Source organism: Seriola aureovittata, chromosome 7, assembly GCF_021018895.1.
Source record: "Seriola aureovittata isolate HTS-2021-v1 ecotype China chromosome 7, ASM2101889v1, whole genome shotgun sequence".
Lineage (NCBI taxonomy): Eukaryota > Metazoa > Chordata > Actinopteri > Carangiformes > Carangidae > Seriola > Seriola aureovittata.
This window is the reverse complement of record NC_079370.1, coordinates 1,812,231-1,832,476: the sequence shown is the minus strand read 5'-3', so window position 1 is coordinate 1,832,476 and position 20,246 is coordinate 1,812,231. Positions and strand designations below refer to the sequence as shown.

Here is a 20,246-nt window from a genome sequence, read left to right as displayed (position 1 = left end):
TTATTCCCACAAAAACTGACAGAAATAGTTGTCCTCACAGCATGAGCTGGGTGTCATTTCAGAATAGTGAAATCAGATTGAGGGAAGGGGGTTTCAAAAGCAATTTGACCACGTAACAAGTAGTTCTGACGACGTTTACTGACCCCTTGAGCCCGGACTAACCTCTGTTCTATCCGAGTCTTAACCTGTGAGTCCAAGTCTGAACCTGTTTCCGAACCTGATTGTCTGAACTTGTCTCAGTCTGAGCTTCAAACTTCTTTTCTGTCGGATCATGAATCTGTTTCTGCTTCTGGGCGACTTCCTACTCTCAAACCGGAGACACTTGTGCTCTGACAGACTCTGTTTCAGCTTCTTTATCTGAACCTGTCCGTCTGTCTGAACCTTGCTAAATCCTCTAGGTCATAACCAGTTTTAGCTTTTCGTTCGGTGCCTCTCTCTTCTTCTCAACTTCAGTATATGTGCCAGAGTCTGTCAGTCCAAGGCCGCATCTTTCCCTCTTTCAGAGTCTGCACCAGTCTTCCCTTCAGACCCATGTCATGTTTCCTTAAAACAAGCTGCTTCTATTTTTCTTTTAAGAGTCTGGATCTGTTTACCCTGTCTTTTTCTGAGCTTTAGCTCCAGTTTGTCTCTATCAGCTTTTTGGCTAAGTCTGTTTCTCACTTCTGAGCACAGTCCTCCACCGTCCAGTGTCTCTGAGCCACGTCGGGATGTCGGAAGCCACCTCCTTGGACGGGGTTTGTGTCATGATGTCTTTTCAGCCCCTTTCTTCTCCTTCTCCAATTGTGTCCTTTCTGGAAGTTTCCATTCCCTGATAGGCGTCGCCTGCTCTCTAGTTTTACCTTTAACCTGTCACCTGCCTGTCAGTCACAGGCTGGATCCCGACTCCCAAAACCCCATCCAGACCATCCTTCACCAAAGTCTTTAATCAGACCAACACACCCCTGCAGCTGATCGGTCGATCTGAGACGGCATCACACCATCACTACAGTTTTATAAAGAAGACAAACAGACAAATAATAAATCCAACAGATTAAACGCTCAATTTTTTAGATTTCATTTGTTTTTCAGATTCACCATCAAATTAAAAATAGTGGATCTGAAGGTCTGATTAATAAAACAATTATTAACAACTCTTTTTATTCATTAGAAATATTTTCTCTGCATTAAAGTCAGGTGTCCTTCAGAAATTATCACATTTTACATGTTGTAATTTCTAGAAACTGTACAGTTTGATGAGAGATAGATTTACTTCATTTCCACTTTTATCCAAAACATTTGGGCTAATAATTTATATATATTAAATTGTCACACATTGTAATCCCAAGTATAAGAATTTACAAACCAAATATAAATACATTTTTATTAAGTTAAAAAAACAAAACATTGCAGGTTTTAATGAACGTGTAGATGTTTGTTAAACAGTTTAAACATATCATTAGAACATAAGGAAATACTGCTGTGCTGGTGGGGGAAAGTGTGGATGGTGTGTATGTGGGGAAAATACAAACTCCAAACCATCATCAAGTCACTGATGCATCGCTTTCGGTTTAAAGGATGGGACATCTCATTCCTCTAAAATCAAAGTTTCCTCTCTCCCCACATCTTTTCCTTGACTCTCTACTCTTTTCTTCCGTGGGAGGGATGAAGACGTGAGAAAAAGACACAAGTGAGGCAAACATGGATGCAGTTATGTGCCCACAGCGTAAACACAGAGAGACCAGTTTTCAGCCAGCCTTTGTGCGATTGTCTTTGTTGCCAAGCTGCTGTAGCGTTCCAGCCTCTGCTCTCACCTGCACCTGATTACTTGCCTTCCTGCTTAAGTCCTTTTGGAGTTGTTTACGTGATTTTTTCACCTCCTGTATGTGGCCAGTGTGGCTGACAGTAAAAATATCAGAAATACCTTCCAGCATAGCAGCAGCTATGTGCAGCACCAACACTAACTATACAACCTTGAAAACATTTTAAGCTTAGTAAAAACAGAATTTATTGTAGAGTTACTGCGTCAGAGGAGTATGTAGTGAATTTTCAACAAGTTAAAGGTCCCATATTTTACACTTTTCCTGTTTTATTTTAAATATTGATCAATAAGAAGATATATTTGAGGTTTTACAAACCAAAAATCATCTCAATGTAGTTTCTCTGTCATCTCTCTGGAACTCCTGTAAAATCAGGGCGGTGAGCCAATCAGAAGAGAGGAGGCTCTGAGCCTGTTTTCTGATTGGCTGACTGTTTTCTGAGTGATCTAATAAAAATAAAGCAGATTTCAGGTAAAACACTCAGAGAACCAAATCCTGCAATGTTGGATGGTGGGTCGAGGTGGGCAAGGACTTGGAGCATGGGTGAGACAGGTCACAGCTTTGTTGTGACATCACAAAGTTAAAGAAGTCCTGACGGCTCGTTTTAAGGCTCAGTTTCTCAGTACAGGCTGCGTGTGTTTCCTTGTGGACTGAACGCTTTATAACCATCAGCACATGGACATCTGCCTTTAACAGTATGGGACTCTAATATGAAGAAATCAAGCCGTTTGTGTTTACAGGTTTATTTGCTACGGTGAAGCAGATTTCCGTCAATTCAAATATTCAAGTAATAATGATGAGAAATCACAAACATCAATCAAAAAGTCAGTCAGTCGTGAAAGTATACTGTCGTTTCAATCAGCGCACAGTAAATAACTTGAGGAATTTAGCTTCAGGTAAATGTCACAGATAATTACTGTGCATTTCTATTTAAGTAGCAGTTTTTCACTGTTGCTCCCATAGTGAATAACTTTTTCTACCACTGACACGCACATACTGTTAAACCCAAAAGCCAAAAGAGGCAGATGTGTTTTTTCATTCTTCAGATCTGTGTCGCTGCACACAGGGACGACCACAACACACAGACACGCAACACGCAGCAATTCAAGTCACTTTTATTTATATGGCGCCAGATCATAACGGAAGTTATCTCAGGTCACTTTTCATATAGAATGGGTCAAGACCGCGCTTTTTATAATATTATTCACAGGGACCCAACGAGGAAAAGAAAGCAGGCAAGCGAGGAAAAACTGCCTTTTAGCAGGTGGAAACCTTGAACAGAACCAGGCTCATGGTGGGCGGCCGTCTGCCTCGACCGGCTGGGTGGAGGGAGAAATGTGGGGTGGTAGCAGTGGGTGTTGAGCAGGGTCACGGGGGCAGTAGCACGACTGCTCCTAGTTAGTCCTAAAGATGAAAGTCTACCATGTGCTCACTCGCTTTGCAGTTTGTGTGCATGCATGTTTGCATATGACTGAGAGGAAATGCACACGCACAACTTTGTATATTGGTGATCTGCCAAAAACAGACACCCTGTTAAAACCACACTCTGTTTAGACAGCAGTAAGCAGAAGCAAAGCCAGGCTGTGGACAAGCAGACAACACTGGTTAACAGGCTTCATGTAGTTTTAGTTTCTGATGGGAAATTGTTGCTGATAATGAACACTTGAAGGGTTCTGCCTGTGGCTATTACAGTAATATGCCTATGTTAAAAGACTGAGGCTGTATGTCTCCGGTCAGCAAATGCAGGTTAATAGTTGATACGTCTTTGTTAATGTCTGAGCCGCAATCACCTGTTGATGTGAAAGATGGACGTCCGGCTTTCTGAAAAAAGCAGCATTTCTCTTTACAGCCCAGTGAGTAAGATTCAGTGCTTCATTGTTATACAGCCTAGCTGTAAGGAATTTGTCTCTGTTTGTTCATTACAACAAACAATCCACAACATAACACATAATAAGAAACCTGTAACTCAACACTTCCACTCCATAAAACAGCACATTCATCTGCACATTTCAAATCTGCTGCAAAATGGGAATAAAATACCAGGTGCTTTAAAGCTTAAAAACATTATAGCTAATGTTAGCATTGATAGCTCTTTATTTATTTACCAGTTCGAGAAGAAACATTGAGAGTTCAGTATCAAACTTCATTCCTTTACTCACAAAGAGCCGTCTGCAGAGGTGGGAAGCAACAGCAATGTTAACGCTTCTCCCTTCCAAGTCTTTTCTTCTACTGTAGTTAGCGTGTTAACCAGCTAGCCTCACTTTCCCATAGCGACTCACTGTAGCCTCCAATCTGTCCTGAAGGACGTAACGCTGCTCAGAGGACGTATTATAACCTCTTGTCTTGTTAATGGATCGATGGCCAAAGCTCTTGTCGAGCCACAATCACCACCACCTGCTCCCGGCAAGAAACCACGTTCAGCGGCAGAGAAAACTTACAAATAGCCCCTTTAAAATACAGCTAAATCCAAAATAGTAATTGGTGCTTTGCATTTGTAAAGTACCGATCCAGAATTGGGAAACCATTTAGGAATTATGTGGTTCTGCAATATGTACTGTTGAGGAAATTAGATGGCTTAGCTTTGAAGGCCTTGTGTGTTTTTAGTGAGGGGAGAGTTATAAAGAGGGGGCGACGGGGTGCGTGGAGTCCTGTAGTTTTAGACTTGTGCATGGGTCTCGTAGTTGTCATGAGATGGGGGTGAGGGTCCAGCTGCTTCCTCTGCTGAGCTGTGGAGCCGCCATACAACACTCTCAATCACAGCTCAGTAGAACTGCAGCATCCTCTTCACGGACGCCCCGAACCATTTGAGCTGGTGCAGGAAAAATAAAAAGAGACGGATGAGTAAAGCTGATTTACAGGTCAGCTTTTTCACTGTTTTAATTAGCCTCTCTCTGCGTCTCTCTCCATCCTCCAGATGGACCCGGTGCAGAAAGCTGTCCTCCATCACACCCTCGGCCTCCCTCCCACCGCCAAGAGGAAGCACGTCTCCTGCAGCGTTTGCCAGCTGAGGTTCAACTCACAGGTGAGCAAGTTTTCTTCTGCAGAACAGTTGAAGTTCAAAAGTGACAAGTACTCCTGCCAAAAACACACAGACGCAGATAAACAGGAAAATACTGCAACAACTTTACAACCTCCAAAGGATTTTATTTTGCACTTCACCCGCTCTGGTGTCATAGTCTTCCACAGTGTTATAGCTCTGTTACAGCAGTAAAAATAAAAAATATTTAGATGCAAATGTAGCTTAACGAAGCCTAATGACTTTGGTGATCCCTTGGCTTTTTTTTTTTTCTTCTCCTGTCATCAGATCAACTTTGTTTTTTGAACCAAATACTTGCCAAACTAATGAAAGTCCCATCCGCCTCAGTGCTAATTAGATAATGCTAAACCACAGCTGTACCCCAAAGAGTATGTGCCACACGGTAATCGCCCCAGTCGTCATGGTATAATGATTGATACAAAAAAAATACTCCAGGGATGATTCAACGATTCAAGTGCAACATCAGGTATCCATCAAACTGTAACTTTGGAAGTTAAACTCCACAAGTAGTCGGTAAGTTTTTCATAATATCAATTACTTACTTTTTTTCCTCCAAGATCTGTTTGGAGCTGTTTCACCACCATCTACAATTTATGCAGTTCTTTCCAGCTGTGAGCAGCTCCTCCATTTCCTCTGTGTATTTCACTGACGGAGAAAGTGCACATTAACAGCACACCAAAGAAATAGGCTGTAGTTAGTCTGAATGCTGTCTGCTTTGAGTATAGGCTTCTATATTTTTCTCACTTTTCCAGTGTAAACACTCAAGAACGTGTAGTTATTATATAGTTAGAGTCAGTCTGTAGCATATATTTGGGACACAGGGATCGGGAACGTGATAGACATGATGAACAACACAGGTAAGCTCTATCTGTGAGTCTGTGGTCTGGTTTTTCAATATGTGCCACCAGTGTGAATGTTAATATAAACAATCACTGCCCAGCTGATCGTTCTCTGTTGTCAATCTGCTGCAGGAATAAACTTAATATAAAATGCCAGAATGTCTTTATCGGTCCCCGTGAGCACAAATTACAGACTGATTGAAAATAAAACTATTCATGAATGTGATGACAGTAATAATGAGCAGGTGCAGAGTCGGCACTACAGGGCAACGCTGAAGGAATCGGAAAATGTTTTTGAATGACGAAGTACGAGTTTCGGGCGGAGTAGGAACAACTTCTCAGCTGTTCCAGGAAGAAGTGTTTGAATGTGAATAACAGGAAACAGCCTTTGAATAAGCTTTTTAGTCTGAGCTGTAAATTAAGATTCAATCAGATGAATCATTGTGTTGAAACTGAATCGTATGCAGCAGCAAACATGTTACGAATAAAGTGAATGAGCGATTCTTGTTATTTAGTAGCTGTGACATCACATTGTTACAACACGTCCTCCAACCTGAACAACCACAGAGGTCTGATACCACCCACAGCAGTGTCTCCTGAAACAGCGACCCCCCTACGGCGGCAGGCGTACCAGACCTTGGTTGTCATGGTTACAATAATGACTGCACCGACAATGGCATACCCACATTTGTCGCCATGGTTACCATAATAACGGCCATAGCTTGGTGAGGTTTTGGCAAAGATCTTGATTTGGGTTAAACTTTCTACTTCCTCAACGTTAGATGATCTTTGTTGTCGTGGTTACAGTAATAACAACGCGGTTGAACTCGTTCACGGATAATCAAAACATCATAAACTGCCACTTTCACATGGGAATCGAACCTCCGCTCTCCTGTGTTTCACAGGACAGTCTCTGTGATTAACACACGTTATCGTAGTAAAAACACACACATGAATAAAGAAATAAGTTCTTAGGCAGATATGCAAATGAACAAACACCGTACTGAGATGATGAAATTACAATGCAAGAGGAATATGAATAAAATTAAATAAAAGTTGATAGAGATGTTTATGACAAGAGACACTAAACAGGCTGCTGGGTATTTCATTTAATTTCTCCTGTAGCTGAGAGGAAACAGGTGAGTCACAGGAGGATTTAGCTCCGGCACAGAGCTGAAATACAGCACGTGTATTCGGTCTTCTGTAGGTGTCGGCGTTGACTGCAGATCCGGTGACAAAAGGTTGATAGAAATCGCACGTTGTCAGCTGCAATTTCGCTTTTACAACTGCGCCGTAAGTGTCAGAGAGCTGGAGCTGCTGGGGAAGCAGTTAGCCTGCGAGTTCGATTGATCCAGAGGAGAGAGTCGCATTAAACCATCTGTGAACAATAACTTTTGTTTCACTGTGACGTGATACATTAATGTAAGAAATGGCTTTTTTAACCTCTTGAGCCAAAACTAATTCTGATTAGATCAGATATTAAATGATCCTGTAGTGTCTTGTTGTTCATGTTTCCACGGTATCTCAAGAAAATGGTTTTGTTTGATATGTAATTGTTGTTGTTGGTCTGAATCATCGCGTTGTTTTCTTGTCATTTACTTCCACACCTGTGATGTTTGGATTGGAGAGGAGGGAAGGTCGAGGAGGAGGATTAAAGTCTGGTGATTGTCTGGAAAATCTGCTGCGTTTTTGTTTCATCAGACAAGCTTCACACTGTGTGCACACTTATTTTAATGCTACTCGGGAAGCTGTCGACATAAGAGTTGTTTAGGTGTCAATAACAATATTATTGATAATGCCTGACAATTCTCACTTGGGTTGAAATGTTGCTCTGTTAAATGAAATGTGCTGGGAGCTGTCAGTGTGGCACAGCTCTTGTCTTGTGGACAGGACAGCGTGGAGAGACGGAGAGACGGGGAATGACTTACAGCCCGGCTGGCCGGGGATCAGACTGTGGACTCGCCCTCACCACTGAGCGTTCGAGACGCCCTGCAGTTTCTCATTATTTCAATACACAAAGTTAACTTATCTCAGCTCCTGGCTGCACAGCAGCCGAGGCAACAGACACTTGTGCTGGTATTAAATAAATATAAACCGACCACACTGGCTCTGGCCTGGAGGACACCGACCCCCCCCCAGCGTCTGGACCAGTGTCTGCTTGCAGTCTAAACGAGCAGTGTAGAGTAGTTAGCAGTAGAAGCAGTGCTGTTCGAACGGCTCAGAAGGTTTCTGTGATTCAGCATTGAGTTTCTGTACGACCACTCTCTCACTCGTCGCCGAACACCCGGAGGAAGAGATTGCCCTCTTCACACCCCACTGCCCTTTTATTTTTTATCCGCCCAAAATGCAATTAAAAGCTGAGTAAGTGAGAGGAAAAGCTGAGAGAGAGAGAGAGAGAGAAAGAGATGGAGAGGGTTAAAGCTTTAAAGCTCAGAGCAGCGAGGTGTTGATCAGCTAACAGCGGGTGATAATGAGGTATTCTGAGTTACCTGCATCTGGGACCTGAACGTGCCGAGGTTACACCCAGACGTGGTCGTTGAGACGTGTTAAATGACCGATTGTTTTCTTTGCAGGATAAAAACAGTTTTAAAATGTCAATGGGAGACATCATTGAGCCATCTGTAGAAATCCCAGAGGTGCCATTACCTTAACAATGACCAAACAACACAGGGGATTGAGTTAAGTACGGTGGCTGTTTTGTCTTGATGTGTTGAATGGTGCCATGTCTGAAAATGGACCTTTTAATGTGAAAGTCTTTTTCTTATTGTAATTCAGAGTCTGCTGCTCTGTGTGCAGTCTTTGCATTCGTCCTAACCCCGAGCTTGAGCATGATGGGATCTCTTGTCTTTATCTCTGTCATCATAACACAGTGTTTGAGTGTTCGAAACAGATTACAGAAAGAAGGCGGCGTTTATAAACTCGCACACACTTCACCACGATACGGTCTAATCAAATGTTTTGCATTAATAGCAGCTCGCTTAATCTGACCGATGGACCGGCAGATGGGTTTCGATTTCCCTCACGCATAATTTCCATTTTGAAAGTAATCAAAAAATTGTGAAAAGAAAACGGCTGCCACGGCTGCATGTTGTTAAATCAGTAGCATCCCTGAATAGCAGTGTCACTGCTCTTTCATTAAAGGAGTAATCAATCCATTTCTACCACTGAACGTGTCGGCGATTACTAAGGATGAGGTTATTATGTTTTACATGGGGAAATCTATCTCAGTATATGTTGATTGTCCATCAGCTGTTAATTCTAATGCTTCATTACAGAGATAGAGCCAGTGTTTACCTGTCAATCAACAGGTATAAATATAAACACCCTGAAATACCCGGAGGGTGTTTTTTTTTTTTCTAATTTAATTAAGCCACAGCTTCAGCAGGAGAGTCTTTATTTTCCCGCTGGCAGTTCATCATAACGTGAAACTGCAGCTTGGGCTGAGATGATGATGCAGGACCTGCCCGTGATGCTCTGCTAAATACTCACCCGCTCGCTGCTCCGCGGGGGGGCGGAGTCTGTTTGTAAACAGACTTAATGGCCTGAGATCATAAAGAGAAGAGGGCTTTTCTGTTTTAAGAGATTTTGAGATGTTTGTGCTTTACTGGATTTCATGTTTACGAGTCCAGATCACAAACTGGACTAAAGTCTGTTGTTGCAGCGAGTCATCGGACAGTCAGGGTACAATTTAATACCTGTTTACAATCCACGCATTTACGCTGCTCTCTGTGTCTCTTTATCTTCACTCATGTTTATCTAAATCGAACCTGTTTCACTTTGAGGCCTGTGGTTTTTCTTTTACGAGCTGATAATCCAGATGGGATTACTTGAAACAGACGTGAAGAAATGTGCATGTCTCCTTTTATACAAGGGTTATTTCTACCACAGGGATTTTTCCAAGAGGCCAGAACCATTTGAAGAATTTGAGATTGTGACCCCCCCCCGATCTGAGGAACCAGGGTTGAAGTTTAACTCTGGCCTTCATTAGAGTCCTTACTGATGGTTCAGGAACTGCCAGTGCTCAGTGTTCAAACACAAACTCAGACTGTTTCACCAGGTAAATAAACACTGGCTGCAGCAAATATTAGTAATTAAACTTGGCTTGGACATTTCTTGTCATTTTTTTTTACATTGAAAACAAAGTTTTTTTCTTCTGCCTCTCCTGGTCAAGATAGCAGCAGCATATAAATCAGACGTACAATAAACTGTAAAATATAAAGAGAAAAATTGAAGATCACAAAAAATGATTAGAAGGGCAATGAATAAATAAATATAACATTAGAAGGAAATCTTAAAAGAGACGTGCCTGATATTAAAATCCATGAAAACAAATACATACGTTAAATAAATCACAAAATGGATCAGGATGATTGGATTTTTTTCATTTTAAATTAATTCAAATTAGTTTTGCATCTATTCAGAGACTGTGGCTGTAAAATATGTGTAAGGACAATAGATTTTCAGGTTTCATACGACCTCTTCCATTTCCCAAAGAAGTCTATTTGTATTTCTGTTATTGGAGTTACAAGTAATTCTTCTTGACAAAACGATATTGGTTTATAGATTCATACAAAATATTAACATGAATTAATTTTATATTTGGTGTAACAACTGTTTTTGTTTTTTGGGTCATTTATGTGTTTGGTCAACTTTCAATCTTTAATTCTTTTACGCGCTGGATTGTAAGAAATTCAGAAGAAAAGTTGAGTTTCTGTGGCTCCTCAGTATCTGGGTCATGTGTCTGAAAAGTGGCAGCATTTCTTCCATTTCCATCCGGAAACTTTGTGCCATTGGATCTCTGGAGAAACCGGGAGAACAACTTTTCTCCCCCAACCCAATATCAGTTTTCACCCCCCCCCCCCCCCCCCCCCCCAAACAGTTAAACGGGGTTAAAAGTTCCCGCCCACATTGACGGCAGCCCGTTAAATTGCGCACCTGTGGCGTCGCGGTCAGTGGCTGTGCTTTGACAGAAACGCGGAACCATGAGGGTCTACAAGGCGATCAAATACCTGCTCTTTGCCTTCAACTTTCTGTTCTTCGTGGGCGGAATCACTATTCTTTGTTTGTTCACGCACATCCAGAGGAACCAGGCGGATTACCGGGTCACTGATGAAATCGTCCCGGCCATAAACCTCCTGGTGGTCATCGGCGGCGTCACTCTGGTTTTCGGCTTCCTGGGCTGCTGCGGGGCGATCCGGGAGAACCGGTGCCTGCTGGCGCTGTTCTTCCTGGGCCTGCTCTCCATGTTCGTCATGCTGCTGGCCGTGGGCGCGTTGGGAGCCATCACGAGAACGGAAGCCGCGCAGGAGCTCGTGAAGGAGCGCATGAGGCACGTGCTGCCGCTGAGCGAACAACCGCGGGATGTTCGGGAGTCGTTTCAGGAGGTGCAGAGGAACGGCTTCTGCTGCGGGCTCTTCGTTGGATATCTCGACTGGGGAAACTCCACGGTCGTGCCCGACTCTTGCAACTGCACCGACAGCTCCAGGAACTGCACGTTTCTGCGGGACGGACGCAAGGTTTACTCCACGCCGTGCATGACCTACATCATGACGTGGATGGACAGAGTCTCCTACTCGCTCTTGGGAACCGCGATTGGTTTTGGCATCTTGATGGTGCTGGGCATGGTCTTCTCGTCGGTCCTGTGTTGCCAGATTGTGGGTAGAAAAGGCAGCATCATTTAAAAGTTTGCTCCAAAGGCCTGAAGTTCACAGGACTCGACTGAAGGACACTCATGTTTTTGTAGCATTTTTTCTGAGCTCAGTCTCTTTGTAAATAGTTGCTTCCCCTTTTCTACTTGTTTTTACAGCATGTTTTTGTAAATTTTACCCTTGAACTGCATTTTTTTTTTTTTTTTCTGCTTTACTTTTTTGTAAATTTGTTTTCTAAAAATGGAAAATACAGCTTTTACTTCAAATACAGTTTTGATTTACTTACTTCAGTGATTCTAATCCAAGGGAAACATTGTCTGAGAAGATGATCTTCTAACATGCACACAGTCAGAGGTTAAAGCGGTTTTGGCTGCATCATGTCTATTGTAGGAGCCCACATTTGATTTCAATTTCAGTTTGTTCCACCAAAGAGACTTCTCCCGTCTAAAGCTCTCGGATGGATTCATTTATATTTTTACAAAAAAAAAAAGGAGGAATATAAATATGTGCAGCAGGGCTTCGTTTTATCTTCTCTTTCCCCATTAATCATCTTAAGACTCCTCCTCCACATTTATCTTTGAGCCTTTGCAGAGACCCAACTCTTGGGGTTTGAGCTACTGTATATTAAGTTAAAACTAGCTCCAGTAAACTGCTACTGAGGCAGTGATGCATCCGATTTAACAATAACAATACGTCTCTGACAGTTTCTGTTTTCCTGCAAAACAAGTACTTTTCCTGAGGAGTAGGATGTTGAGCACAGGACTGATAACGATATCCGGTGAGAAGTCCTTTCTTAGTATACAGACACTGGACTGCAAAATGTCTGACAAATACTAAAAATACATAAATAACAGATAATAAAATAGCACGTACAAATCATATTAAAATGTAGGAAAAATGGCAGATAAGTAATGTTGCACAGTTAATCATTGCATGGAGTAATGGAGTATTTTATACTTTGTTGATTTAATGGCTGAAAAAATGTTTCTACTTTGCATCAAACATTGATTCTTAAACGATCAATTCATGCCTGGATGTTTTCTCAGTTCTGAAACAACAACAATAATCTATGCATTGATTTGTAGTGTGACTATACTGAGGGGGGAAATATAAATATAGTGAGAAATGACCAGGTGCCGGTTACAGCCTGGTGCCAGAGGAAGATGTATTTTAAGAATGTGTTCATTTCCATTTGGTTGAGACACCAGTCACAGCACATTTGACTCAGACAATGAATCAGCCTGAGGTGTGGCTCCTTCTCTATGATACCTGACCCCCCCCCCCCCCCCCCCCCCCCACACACACACACACACACACACACACACACACACAGACGCAGAGGCTCCCACACCAGGTGTTATGGGTTAAAACAATGGGCAATGGCTCTTCAGTGTGACGTGAGATTGTTTGCTTGGGTCGTAACTGATCCGCAAGAATGTGTGTGAGTGGGTTTTTGCGTATGTACTAACAATGGGGAATCCTTATAAGGCGAATAACCCTTTAGAATCTGCTTTACTATCTCTCTTTCTTTTCTATGTTTGCCTAGAAGCCACTGTCATCCTCGTGATACTGCTGCCGACGAAACTCTGTATATGCACTGTGAATCTGGGTCATAAAGATTTATGACTGGCTAAAAGTGGTGCATAAAGTCAGTATTACAAATAAAAGTGGGTCCAACTCCACTCCAAGAATAATAAAATTAAAAAAACAGATTAAATCCACAGAGAAAAAGAACTGAGTAAACTATTCCATAAATAAAAATGATTGAAGCTCCATTACATCAATGTTGGGCTTTGGAGATTATTTTATTTGAATATTAAATTAATAAAAAGTTGTTGGAGCCTCGTGAGAGCAGGATTCAATCAACATGTACATAAAGAGCTCTGACACTTGTAAACTTTCCTCCACGTTCAGCCTGTGGCCGTTTTCTGAGCGAGTCTGACCACCAGAAATGTGACTGTTGTTTATGGAAGAAATTGGTCAGTCTTATTTAAATCACATCTAGTTAATTGAATTATAAAAGCCAGAACAGCATGTTCCTGAACCTCACCCCCCTCCTTGTCTTGATACCTAAAGTTTCCACTTCGCCTTCCCTCCTCCATTTTTCAGACAATGGCCAGTTTGATGTTGTAATTAAATTTCCAAACATGTGATAGTTCAGATGGTTTCTTTTTTTCCTGAGAATTTCCAGATTTCTGGACAAAGCTTTCGTTTGTTTTAACGGACCCCCCCTCTCCTCTCCTGCCTTCGTGGACTGACTCAAACCACCAACGATAACCTATCTACATGTAGTATTTAAACTTGAACATGAAACATCGAAATATCATTACTACACCATCCCCCTGTGACTCCATCCATCAGCTTCACTTCCCCCACTTCAGAGCCCCCCCCCCCCTTACAACAGCGACGACTCTCTCCACCCTGGAGAGTGACGTCAACAGGCTTTTCAAAAGGGCATAACCTCCGCGCTGTCACCGATGATCACAGACATCTTTAACATCTCACTAGAGACGTGCCATGTGCTGAACCGCTTCAAATCCTCCACCATCGCACCTGAGCCCAAAAAACCAAGGACCATCTCAAAGCCATCACTGACCCACTGCTGGACCCCCTGCAGTTCACCCACAGGGCTCTACACTTCCTCCTCCAGCACCTGGACTTCCTCAGACTTCCTGTCTGACAGGAAGCAGCAGGTCTCTGACTACTGGACCATCAGCACCAGATGTCCTCAGTGCTCTTCTCCCCGTACACCAACAGCTGCACCTCCAGTCATCAGTTTGTAAAGCTCCTGAAATTCGGCTAGCAAGTTAGCAGCTAGCTCGTCAGCTACGCCACCAACATTCTGGACCGAATATGTTGCAGAGACACATTGATTCGTTTCCTGGTTCCACGTTTTCGTGGGAACTGCAGAGTTGGTGATCATGCTCAGTGGACTGATGTTTCACGTCGGGCTGCACATCATCATTAACTTCATTGTTAACGTAGAAAATTGAGCAGCGCAGCTTCATGAAGGCAGAAGAAGAACATTCAACACCCCTCTCTGTGCGTTAACCTTGTTCCGCTGAAGACTCCGTTAATATGAAGACATTAATTACATCTTATGGAAATGTCATGACTTCTATGGATAATTGAAACATGAAATCAATATGTAAAATAGGCAAAAAGCAGCTCCACAGACACGTGAGATAGTTTCAGTTTTCTTTCTCTAAAGTAATATTTGTTCGATCTGGAGGGAGAAGTAAATCAGATAAACTTAACAGCAGGGTTACATTTCCAGCATTTATCTGACACTTGTTCCGGTTTTGCTCCTAGCGCCCGAAGGGATCGTCTTGTTCACGGGTTCACGTCTGTTGATGGATACACTGGGATTCAAACTGTGACCTTTTGGTTTTCAGACAGCCTTTCTAAAGCCCACAACAACTCCGCGAGTCTGGCCTGTTTGATGTTTTTCCCCTGCTCACCGAGCACCTGCAAGCAAAACAAATGATTCCTCCCAAGTTTTAATCATCCCTGTGTCAGACTTGGAGTTCAGGCAATTCCTCCACTTCATTGCTCTAATGAAAGATGAATTATTGCTGTAGTCGCATTAAACACCCATCCATATCACCTTGGTCTCATGACAAAAAAATGAGTTATGTCTTTGGTACCTGGAGAGTGATGAATGCAGGTCAAAATGGATTTGTTTTTGTGCCAGGAAAAGATGTGTACTCTATTTGAAAAAGTGACGCCTCATCCAAAAAATGGTTTCTCGGATGGAGTGAACACATTTAAGGCAATTCAGCAATTTCACAACCTTCGCCAACAAAATTATTAAACAATGAATTTCTGGGAACTTTATTCTCCTCATGTAATCAAACCTCTTTCCTCGTCTCGTTCTATTAACTTGTCAAATCCTCTCGTGCACCCGCTCCAGTCATTTTCCAAAGTTCACAATCACAATCAAATAAATTAGACCTATTTAAGCGATAAGCAGCCAAAACAAAATGCTATGAGTGCTTTGTTATGAGATCATGAGCTTATTTTCTTACAATTAAAACTCAAACAGTGGACACTTACTGAAAAGGAACAAAAGGAAACATGAATGATATTTTGCTTGTATTGTAATGCAGAGATAATAGTAGTCTCTTTGTCCCGGCAATCCTTAGTGAATATTCCTACCTTGGCCCATAAATAAAGATGTCTTCTGGGGATGTGTGGTTCGGCGCAATTGCATCCCTCCTGATACCATCGTTCTTGCCACAGGCAATGTGTGCAGGGAGGTGTGCAGAGGTAAACAAGGACAGCTCAAAGTCTTTGCATATGTCCCACTTCTGGCGTGCCTGGGTGAATCTATTGTGAAGGTGAATCTTGGTGGCACTACGTGTTCGGACTTTAAAGCAGACGCCCGCTACATGAATTAAACACCACGGGTCACACGATTTTCTCAATCACGCCGGATCCAGGTGTGCTAATTAAAAGCAAAGAGCTTCATATTCAGACTTGAATGGTCATTTCATTACCACTCAAATCAAATCTCAAACAGCTTTTCAGGCGCTGGAACCACGACGGGTTGATTTGGCAAAACTCTGCGCTTCTGACACGATTTGACATCAAGTCAGTCAAAATGTTGCTTTCACCAATATAAAGCCTTTTGGGGGAAAAAACAGCACTTCAATTACTTCACCTGGGTATATTACTCACTTTGTAAGTGGAGGCTTTTATTGTTTTCAAATAAAAACTGGCAGAAAACAGAATCAAATAATAACAATTTTTGCTGGACTGAAAGACGAATCAACTGGCCCCCCAATAATTATGTTTGGTCTGCTTCATTGACTCTGCCTGTGTTCCTTTAGTTTTCATATTTCGTTTCATCCTGGCCGTGTGTTCAGCTTTTCCAGCGTTAAATGGAGCCTGTTATTTGTTCTCCTCACAGAGCCAGGCCTTGGCCCACTACAAGGGGACCAAACATGCCAAGAAGCTAAAAGCCCTGGATGCTCCGAAGAGTAAGCTCAAAGGCTCAGTGGTCACCAAGGAAACCACCAACCAGGAGATCGCCAAGGGTATCAACACCTCGCAGGTCCCCAATGGCACCGACAGGAAAGGTTTGTTTTCCTGCTTGCTCCTCATTCCTCAACACACGGTCTTTGTTTTTTTCTTTATGTAGCTGCTGCTTTCCTGTTGAGAATGAATGCTGGACCTGAACACACACCCATTTGGCATGTTAAATTTGCTGCACACAGCATGCAATCACTTTAGGAGTTGGATGGACTCTCTGTTGATTATATCAACCCTGTGTTGGCTGTGGCTCTGCCGATGGCTGGCTGCCGGCTCATCACTCACATAGTGCTTTCACACATGCACTGCAACCCTGAACTTATCTAGACATCACCCCGAAGGAGCTGTATGCGAGAACGCAAATGTCTGAATCACTTGGAGCGGACATTATGAGGACTTCACCAAGCCAGCTTCCATGTACAAAGTCTGTGTAATGTCTGATTGAGGTGACGTGTGAACTGAGCGGAGAATTGGCAGGGAGCGAGCAGACGTGCCGATGACATCTCTGTCATCTCTGTCCTGCCTCCTGTGGCTGAAATGAAAATGGCTTTAAATTAAATTTTTAGAGTCAAGAGATCTTTGCAGGACACACAGGAAAGATGAGTGACGGCCTCAGTGTGCTCTGAACGAAGCGCTCGTCTCGTCAGATCATCTACGCGCACATTCACATTCACATTCACAGACAACAGAAAAAAGTGTCTCACTCATTCAGGTGAATTGGACCACTCCATTGATACAGCATGGGGGCCGATGGGGAGGGCTCGGGCAATGGAACCAAGACGTTTAATCTCATTCGATTTTTTTTCTGCAACATTGATCAAATTCTCAATAAACTCCGGTGTGTCCATAACACTACCGGGAGTGACAGCCTCCTCCGTCGTTAGCCCCACCCTCAGGAAGTCCCTCCACATGGACATTAAACGCTCTGCCATCCTCCCCAGCTTTACAACTACACAAAACTCATCTTTTTAAAGCTGCATTTCATTTTTAATCAGCTCTGTCATGATGCTTTTATATGAGATTATATTTTATCTGTGTAAAGCATCTTTAAATGTCTTTAACAGAGATATATTAATATTATTAATAAATACGTGAAAGCACAGTCCTGGTAAATTACATTGTAACATGTAGCTGTATTTCTACCATCTCTGCATTGTAATTATGTTTCTGCATCTGATAAATCGTCAAACGCATTAATCAGTTCCTCGTTGTCTCACTGGCACCTGAAGCATCCGACACAACCTCACGCATTTCTTAAATTTAAATGCAGGGCTGTTTCCGGTCTGAATGCCGCTGACACATCTGAAACTCCTTTATGTCCGATGGCAGAATGTGTGTCCTACAATTGTTTTAATTTTTGCGGAAACAATCACCCACAAATCACGGGCCACTTTGCGCGTCGATTGTCCAGGTGGCGTGGAAGCAGAACGAAGAGAGCTTGAGGGAGAAGTTTCATTCAGAGCGCCACACCACGATTGGCTTTGAGGAGAGGCCGTCTGTAAGTGCGTGCCATCATCCCCATTTGTGTGATTCACTGCAGCGAGATTACAAAGACACGCAAAGGATGTGGAGTTGTTGGAGAGAGATCAGAGAGGCCGTGTGATAACGCCAGGAGGTGGAGGGTGCGATGCCAGACTTCGAGTGTGGCCGCGCAGCGCAGCTATAAAACCTCTTCGGCTGTAGACGTGGTTGCTGTACGCCAGCTCGTCTGAAAACAAAAACCCTCGCAACTTATATAAGCATGTGCTCCGAGCCTCATTCCTCCTATATTGAATTTGCCTTTGCATTATCCCATTTTAATTACATTTTTGCTGGTGCACATTGTTGAATGCTGACTCTGTGTAACTTGATATCCATCACGTTGCAGCCAGGTGGCTGCTTGAATCCGGTTATCTCGGCCAGGTGTCTGCAGAAAGAGATCCTCAGTCTCTGCGGAGCCTCCTGTTCGAAAACATGTTGAAAAAAGTAAACAAAAAACCAACCGCAACTTCCAGCAACCTGACAGGAACCAGATGCAGATTATTTTCAAATGGTTTTATCTGCAGTGCTTCATAGTGGTTCTGTGGAGGATGACGTCTTTCTGCCCTCCCTGTCTCCTCCGCTGTAATATTCCTGAAGCTGCCTGTTATTATGTCATGAAATTGGCCCCATGAAAGTCTTCCCCTTTAACTGTAACAATACGAGGTTTTTTCTTCTTCTTTTTTTTTAAAGGAATTGGAAACACATTGAGCCGTCGCACTCTGGGATTAATTTCGCCTCTACCCATGTCTTCTTCCAATGTTCCACGAGTATTTAAATCAGGAGCACATTTCTGGAGCTCATTGTGAACCGTGACCTATTTTGCCGAAGTCTGACCTGTTCACACTTTAAGTTTAGAGGTTGCATGAGGTGAAAACTGCCGTTTTCAACCAGGTGTTCACCTTGTCTTAAAGAAGTTGTTCAGGTTTGGTGATTGTGGCTCATTAATTAACAAAGTTCTTCTACTTTTCTTTGTTAAATAGGCGAGAAAACAGTATTAACAAGTACTTAGATTTATACTCTCCACCTAAAACATGTCATATGTTTGTCTTTATGTGATATTAAGAGCTTTACGCTCGGCAGCAGTCTGTCTGGCGTCCCACAGAGTTACCAAGCTGCTATACAAATGTCAAACCGTTAAGTGGAGCAAGTTGCACTGAAGCTTCCCCTGAGCTGAATTACATCACAGTTTGTCGACATTTACCGTAAGAGCGCTCTCGGCTTTCAGGTGATGTGATGAAACCTCTGGCTGCAAACCTCGGACATCTCCAGGTCAGAAGGGACAGAGGCTGTGACACGAGAGATGCATTTCTTAGACGTGCAACTCCAGTGCGTTTTAACCTGGCACCTTCAAAAGGATCACATATTGTACAGTTTTTGAATGGGACAGGACTCAAATCAAAGAATACCGTTGATTAATATCCATAGTAGGAGAAACACATTTCACAAAGCTAACACAGTTACATATTACATATTCAATGCACTGAGCTTCTTTTCTCACCCTCTGCTGCTGTTGAGCTCTTCGTTGTTTAAACACAATATATTCACTGTTTATTCTTTATACTACATAAAGGATGTGAACTGTGGGGCGTTCATGTGCTGTAGGAACTTTGAGCAGCCAAGATTCAGAAGTTATCCGTCCAGATTTTCAATGAAAGAAGCTTCACAATATCCTTTTGTTTTTATGATGGTCATGTTTTCTATTAAAAGTCCCATATTTTACATTTTTATGGTGTTTTACTATTAGTTTTGATATTCATGAGAAGATATATTTGTAGTTTTAAGAACCAAAAACTGTCTCAGTGTAGTTTTACATCTCCTCTCTCAGGCTTCTCTCTGGAGCTCTAGTAACAACAGGTCGGTGAGCCAATCAGAAGAGAGGAGGCTCTGAGCCTCTCTTCTGATTGGCTGACTGTTTTCTGAGTGATCCAATAAGGTTGGATGGTGGGTCCAGGTGGGCCGTGCTGGGGGCATAGTTGTGGTGACCGTTTTGTTGTGACATCACAAAGTTACAGAAGTCCGGACGGTTCGTTTTAAGACACAGTTTTTGAATATGTCCCTGAACTGCACATTTTTAATAAATCACCTAGACCTAATAAATAAAGACATTGACATCACACTTTCTACAATATGGGATCTTTAAATTATTAATGAGATTGTATGAAAAATCAAACAAATTACAGCACAGACTAGATGTTCTACGTTAATGTGATCAATTTCAGTTTTTAGAAAAGAATAATTAATACTGTATTCCACTATAAGCCAGTATTTATGAGGTGACTAATTGTTCCTGTGGTATCTCACTAACTAACCACAAAGCCAGATGTGCTGACCCAAGATTTTCAATACTACATTAATATTTAAAACATCATAG

At 42.5% G+C, this 20,246-nt stretch overlaps 2 protein-coding genes across 4 annotated transcripts in view; both read left to right on the top strand.

The window, feature by feature from the left end:
- The window catches only part of znf385d (zinc finger protein 385D), a 76,529-nt gene that overhangs the window by 32,079 nt on the left and 24,204 nt on the right, over window positions 1-20,246 (top strand). For all 3 annotated transcript variants that reach the window (XM_056381157.1, XM_056381158.1, XM_056381156.1), the window contains exons 3-4: window positions 4,711-4,818; window positions 16,233-16,401. In XM_056381157.1, coding sequence (XP_056237132.1) covers window positions 4,711-4,818; window positions 16,233-16,401 — 277 coding nt within the window. The remainder of the gene's footprint in view (window positions 1-4,710; window positions 4,819-16,232; window positions 16,402-20,246) is intronic.
- LOC130172423 (tetraspanin-8-like) lies at window positions 10,625-11,604 on the top strand. Its single transcript, XM_056381159.1, has one exon. The coding sequence runs from the start codon at window positions 10,655-10,657 to the stop codon at window positions 11,351-11,353; it is 699 nt and encodes a 232-aa protein (XP_056237134.1). The 5' UTR covers window positions 10,625-10,654; the 3' UTR covers window positions 11,354-11,604.